The sequence below is a fragment of the Fragaria vesca genome, linkage group LG6 (assembly GCF_000184155.1).
Source record: "Fragaria vesca subsp. vesca linkage group LG6, FraVesHawaii_1.0, whole genome shotgun sequence".
NCBI lineage: Eukaryota > Viridiplantae > Streptophyta > Magnoliopsida > Rosales > Rosaceae > Fragaria > Fragaria vesca.
The window spans coordinates 34,586,829-34,593,596 of NC_020496.1; the positions used below are offsets into that span (position 1 = coordinate 34,586,829).

Here is a 6,768-nt window from a genome sequence, read left to right on the forward strand (position 1 = left end):
CCTTTGTAAAAGCTCATATATCCATATTTATGTGTGTAAAATTCAGAGGGTTTGGTCAACATTTGGTTTGTCAAATTGCTTGACCAAAAACAGTAGCAGATTCAGACCAAAAGCTGAAATTTTCTGGGTTTTCAGATTTTTGCTTCAACTTTGAGAGAGCATAACTTCCTATCCACGGCTTTGTTTTCAAAATTAAGCTATGTACTTAAAGCTTGTAATCCTATCTTTATAATAGGCTTTGGTACATAAACTTTTGTTGGATTTGAGTGAGTGGAAAATGAAGCCAAAAACCACAGCTTACTTATTGTTTGGGAAGCCATGGCTGGCCAGAGAGAGAGAGAGAGAGAGGTGGGGTGTTAAATGGAATTTCCAGTTGAAAAATATGTCCAGTCAGCAACTTAACCACTGATTTAGACGGCGACTTAACGGATGGACCTAATTGTGTGACATTGGATAGTTAATGGAGTAATCGATTGAAATTGAAAGTTAATGGAGTAAACTGTCAAGCGCATGAAAGTTAATGGAGTGACAAGTAATTAGTTCTTTAAGAAAAGCCTATCCGATCTCTTCACTGGAACTAGTTGACATTCCAAAGTTGGCCCAGACAGATTCATGTGAAGAACTTAAAGAAGCAAGGGTAATCCTATTTTGAGGCTTGCAGCCAAGCAAAAACTATCCTTTTTATTTTGTGCCTAAACCCAAAGTTCTTCCCACAGCCCCATAGAAGATACAAGTTACAACACACAATGTGCGATGCTTGAATGTTTGCTCCTCCTCCTCTTCCTCTTCAATGATTCTTCTAAGTTAAAAAATTGGCTTTTTGTGTGCCATGATAAGTTTGTGAACATCCTTAGAATCATATAACCAAGGTTTAAACAATCTTAGAAAAGAGGATTTATTCATATCGTGAAACTACACTTTCAAATGTATGTAAATAAGAGAGCATTCAACTAATACATGTTAAACAAAAATCATGATTTGTGACATGTTATACCAAGATATTTTATCAACTGAACATCTTCATCTCTTATAAGGTTTAAGTTTTATGACAAAATGTTTCGGTAAAGATATTGACTGTGAATGTTTAATTCCAGTTGCAGAGGCTCTTGCGTTTTGTGACAGCCTTGTATATGCCAAAGCCAATGGCATACCAGATTGGAAGTGGAAGGAGACTCCAAGATAGTCATTGATGCAGTTAATGAGGTCTTTGATCCTCCATGGAGACTTATTAAAATAGTAGAAGACATCAAATCAGTAGCGGCTCAGTTTGTGTTCATCTCTTTTAGACAAGTTTTTAGGGAGGCAAATTTTGTAGCTGATGCAATAACACATCTACGTCATTCTTTGCCCAATGGTAATACTTGGGTGAATAGAGTTCCTATTGAAGCTACTCATGTTCTTGTATTTGACATTATAAACTCAATTATTTAATTTTAAGTATTTTTTATAAAAAAAAAAAGATATTAACTGTGAATCACCTTATAAGTGATATTTTATTCATCGTTCTTGAAACGTGACATTTTTTTTTCTCTAACAATGATTTATTTGAACCTCAATTTTACCCTAACTTGAATATCATATGAATATTATCGAATATCTCAAAGGAAAGTGTCTCAAAAATAACCAATCCAATCTCTTCGTCCAAGCTAAAATCAAATGCGATTCGCTGGTTCATACCACACTGCTCTTCCCACACTATTTGCAGTCCCACAAAGATCACCTCATCCGAGCCGTCCACTCTGTTGACTGACACATCACAACAGTCAAAATCCAAACTCACAACTTCCAACAACACCAGAGACACAGTGCAAAGCCCATTTGATCCGGAAGCCATTAAACACAGCAAAGATTAAAGAACACCCACCTTTTCTGCTCTTAAATCCAAAACCCAAAACAGAAAGAGCAACCATTTTCTCAAAAACCCCAGGAGGGTCATGATCGTATGCTGCTGGGTGCATCGTAATCGACGCCATGATCAACACCGCCAACGGTATGATGTCGTCAACGGCTTCTTCGTCGGCGGCCAACAACAACGCCCAGTCGCCGGGGCTAAAGACCTATTTCAAGACCCCTGAGGGAAGGTACAAGCTTCAATACGAGAAGGCTCACCCTTCCGGCCTTCTTCACTACCCTCACGGCAAAACTGTCACTCAGGTTAAATTTTCATTACCCATTTTGTTAATTTTACTTATTTGAAGCATTGGTTGTGTAAAGATTGGATTTTTCCTTTTTGGGTTTTTGATTGTGATGGGTTTTTAGGTTTGTGTTAGGAAGAATTTAGCATTGGGTGGTTTTAGCTTTGTGGGTTTTGCTCAAAAGTGAAATCTAGTGGTTGAAAGGAGTGTTGTTAATGTTGGAAGTGTGAGGTATTTAAGGACCAAGATTTTTTTTTTCGATTACATTATAGGTGAATTTTGGCTTTCCGTGTTTCTTATTTGGTATTGCTACATTGTCTTGTAGTTACTTCTGGTAGAGTAATTTTCGAGGATTATAAGTTGATAGGGATGTTTCAGGTTTGTATTGAAACCTGTACATTATGATATATGAGCTTAGTGTTGGCTGTTGATTATCAGGTAACGTTAGCGCATCTTAAGGACAAGCCTGCCCCAACAACCCCGACTGCACCATCTTCAAGCTTTAGTACTAGCAGTGGTGTACGGTCAGCTGCAGCAAGGTTGTTGGGTGCTAGTAATGGGAGCAGGCTTAGCTTTGTTGGAGGGAATGGTGTGAGTAAGAGTGTTAGCGCGAGTAGTAGAGTAGGGTCTTTGGTGGCTTCCAGTTCAAGTAATTCAACTTCTACTTCCAACTTTGATGGGAAAGGTTCTTACCTGATCTTCAATGTGGGAGATGCAATCTACATTAGTGATTTGAATACTCAAGACAAGGTATTCTTGGACTTATTTGTTGTTGTTTAGGTGATGGAGTTGGTTTATGATAGGTTTCTTGTTGCTTGCAGGATCCAATAAAGTCTATACATTTCAGTAATTCGAATCCCGTGTGCCACGCATTTGATCAAGACGCCAAGGATGGTCATGATTTGGTTATTGGATTGAACTCTGGCGATGGTATAAATGTTTGCTAGACTCTGAAATCAAATCTTGTCTTTGAAATTTCAAATTCTAAAGGTTGTATAAATGCTCTTGTAGTCTACTCAGTGTCACTGAGACAACAATTACAAGATGTCGGAAAGAAGCTGGTTGGGGCTCAGCATTATAACAAAGATGGTTCTGTTAGTATTAGGCAAGTGCAAATTCTTTTCTTTTGTTTGTACTTGATTTCAAGCTGCTTCCCAGAGAATGCTATATGTTAACATTTCTTGCTTGTGTTTGTCATTCCTTAATAGACCTCTTTTGAGAGTTGTGAGATGGTTTGACTTCTTTGTACAGTTTTGTGGAATATATTGCCTAATACACTGTTTTCAACAGCCGTTGTACTAGTGTTGCATGGGTTCCTGGTGGTGATGGCTCTTTTGTTGTTGCTCATGCTGATGGGAATCTGTATGTATATGAAAAGGCGAGCTTCTATTATCTATAGAAATACTTTTCACTGCCTTTACTTTAATATTCCATGATTCTTTTTTTGGTTTCAAGTAATCTGAGATTCTGAGTGTGCTATGTTTTCGTTGTTTTTTCAATAGAGCAAAGATGGTGCAGGCGATACTTCATTCCCTGTTATAAAGGATCAAGCTCAATTTTCTGTTGCACATGCACGTTACAGTAAGGTATTGAGTTGTGCTTGTTTTCTTTTCAAAACACACGTTGATGTTTCTTCTACAAGGTATTCTGTTAATTGATAAGGGAATGATATAACACAGCTGCTATATCACCATGGGGATTAGTATTTCAAGTTTTAAAGTGAATGGCACAATGCTCTTATACTGGTGTCACAGATTGTCCACATTTTGATACAAGTTGCTTTCACCATGGTCTTTGGGTAATTTTATACAGCGAATTCCTAGTCTAATAAGGGCACTTTGCTGGACTTGTGACTACTCAATCTTCACTCTGTTAGTTGTTTTAGTTCATATAACAGTTATAATTGTTTTCAGCTAGGCTCTCTCTCTCTCTCTCTCTCTCGCTTGATCTACATCTCTAACGTTTCTCCCAAACCAGAATCATTAGGAGGTCTTGTGCCGGCTGGATTTACCGTTTGTAACCCAATTGGATGCCTCTATTAGAATCTAGAAACATATGGATTTAGGATGAACCACAGAATTCGATGCTAAGATAGGCTATAGATTAAGTATATTGTCACGTGATCTTTGTCCGTTACATTGGTGATAGTTACTGAAGTTCATACATCCAGAAGTGACAGGAGTTTGTCTACACATTCATCTTTTAAGGTCGCAGCACTAGGTAAATTTGATTGAAAGGTAGAGCATGGAAGCTGAGGTCCTTGACTATAAAAGTGTAAAAATATTCCCTTCTCATTATATGTTAGTGAAGATGCATGGTGCATAATTTAACTTGGAGCTGGGAAATTATCAGTGGTTGTTTAAATAACCCTTTTTTTTTTAGGCTAGTAGATCCTCTTACTTTTAACAGAGGGTATTGTGGTTGAGATCTTAGTGTTTATATGTGGTGTGCTGGAATGTTTTTCTTGTGACTTGGCTGAATAACTGCAGTTGCATGTACAAAACGACTGATAAATATTAGATAATTTTTTGGATATATGTGAATCGGACATGCTGAGTTTATACTTCTGCTTCCTTCAGCACTGAGATTATTTGTTTTTTGACTCCTACTATGCTTGTGCAGAGTAACCCAATTGCCAGATGGCATATATGCCTAGGTTCAATCAATAGTATTGCTTTTTCAACTGATGGAGCGTATTTAGCAACTGTTGGAAGAGACGGTATAATTTCAATATGATGTTGTTTGCATTGCCCATTTGCTCTGTTTTATTAGTTTCTTTTTGAAGAATATGAGCTAGAATTAATTACGAAATGCAGGTTATCTACGTGTTTTTGACTACTCAAAAGAGCAGCTTATATGTGGGGGGAAAAGTTACTATGGTGCTCAGCTATGTTGTGCTTGGAGGTTTGCAGTCTTTAACTGTTTTGTTTATAATTTTTTATTAGCTTGCTGCTGATCTTTGTTGATATTCTTCCAATCCCCTAGCTTACCTTTAGATTTAAGTTCCTGTATTTGTGGCTCTTTTTGTATTAAGATATGATTGTTCTTTTGTGATGATTGTGTGATTGATTGCACATGCTTCTGAACAGCATGGATGGAAAATACATACTGGCAGGAGGTGAAGATGATCTGGTTCAAGTTTGGAGTATGGAAGATCGGAAAGTTGTAGCATGGGGAGAGGGGCACAATTCTTGGGTAAGTTTCTAGAATCAGGCTTGTTATAAATACCTGATAGAGCTGCCGTATTAAACTATTACTGGATGCTGCTGGCAGGTCAGTGGCGTGGCGTTTGATCCATATTGGTCATCACCAAATTCAGAAGGTATCGGGGAAACTGTCATGTACCGGTTTGGTTCAGTTGGTCAGGTATCAGATAATTAGGGCGGTTCTTATCAATATTTACATAATTAGATAATAGAAAAGCATAATGCTGTAGTTATCGTACATTCATTTCTTAAATTTAATTTTTTTTTTTGGCTCTCATCTTTATGTTCATGCATATATTTGACATTTCAGATAGTGTAGTGTAAGATGGAAGTGGTCAACATACAATGGTCTGATAAGAATACACTTAGCATAAGAACTTTTCAGGATTTGAAGTGAGTGCATTTGAGAAAATTTATGACCTTGTTATTCCTCTTTATTCTAGTATTTTTCCTCAAACCCCTTATTTGTTTTCTCAGATAAAATTGCCTTTTGCAAAAATTGGTTAGGAAAATATTGAAGTAACTGAGGTGGTGCGTGTAATTTTTAAATTATTATTAGTCCTGATGTTTGTAGTTTTCTGATTGTGTGCAGGACACACAATTACTTCTGTGGGACCTGGAAATGGATGAGATTGTGGTGCCATTGCGCCGATGCCCTCCAGGTGGTTCCCCCACATATAGTACTGGAAGCCAATCATCTCATTGGGACAATGCACTACCAGTGGGTACGTTGCAGCCTGCTCCAAGCATGCGAGATGTTCTAAAGATCTCACCTCTTGTTGCTCATCGTGTGCACACTGAACCTCTCTCTGGCGTTTTGTTTACTCAAGAATCAGTTCTTACTGTCTGCCGTGAAGGGAATATTAAAATTTGGATGAGACCTGGGGTTTCAGAAAGCCAATCAAGCAACGGGGAAACTGTGTTAAGTCCCAGCTTGAAGGAGAAGCCTTTGCTGTCAAGCAAGGTTGCCAGTACCAATCTTAAGCAATGATCTGTCATCAGAGAGTAAGCAAAACAAGCTTCTTTCCATAGAGTACATTTTGATTTTCTCGTGTAGCCATTTTTCTACTCTTACCAGTTGGTTTTTCCCGAATAGCACTTTGTGAGCGTAATCTGACTGGCATTCCCAATTGCCATGCGACCAACTGATTCTATTGTATAGAAAATCGCCATTGAAGGCAGTAAGAGAAACAACCCCGTTTGTAATTACAGCACGGCTGTTTCTGAAACATATTTATTGAATGACGAGAATAATATGTTGTTCCTCCCTTGAGATCTGTTTCTCTCAGCATTTCCCAACTGGTTCTATTATAAAAGCTGTTCATATCATGTATATAATAGACAGCAAGACAAGTTGTTTTTTTTTTGTTTTTTTTATTTTTTTTAAATTATTTGAGATTACAGGCTTTCTAATCTGTGTTAGAAGA

At 37.6% G+C, this 6,768-nt stretch overlaps 1 protein-coding gene across 1 annotated transcript; it reads left to right on the plus strand.

The window, feature by feature from the left end:
- Window positions 1-1,751: 1,751 nt before the first annotated feature.
- Window positions 1,752-6,669, plus strand: LOC101308401 (probable catabolite repression protein creC-like). Its single transcript, XM_004304371.1, has 11 exons — window positions 1,752-2,154; window positions 2,574-2,885; window positions 2,957-3,065; window positions 3,147-3,240; window positions 3,426-3,513; window positions 3,638-3,721; window positions 4,758-4,854; window positions 4,952-5,039; window positions 5,225-5,330; window positions 5,409-5,501; window positions 5,934-6,669. Exons 1-11 carry the CDS (start codon window positions 1,972-1,974, stop codon window positions 6,330-6,332), a joined length of 1,653 nt encoding a protein of 550 aa, XP_004304419.1. The 5' UTR covers window positions 1,752-1,971; the 3' UTR covers window positions 6,333-6,669.
- The last annotated feature ends 99 nt before the right edge of the window (window positions 6,670-6,768 follow it).

Excerpts from the sequence above, each read along its gene's own strand:
- LOC101308401 (XM_004304371.1), top strand. The coding sequence starts at position 1,972 with ATGATCAACACCGCCAACGGTATGATGTCGTCAACGGCTTCTTCGTCG. Across the intron at positions 3,066-3,146 it reads TGGATTGAACTCTGGCGATG|TCTACTCAGTGTCACTGAGA; the intron begins GTATAAATGTTT and ends ATGCTCTTGTAG. Across the intron at positions 4,855-4,951 it reads AGCAACTGTTGGAAGAGACG|GTTATCTACGTGTTTTTGAC; the intron begins GTATAATTTCAA and ends TACGAAATGCAG.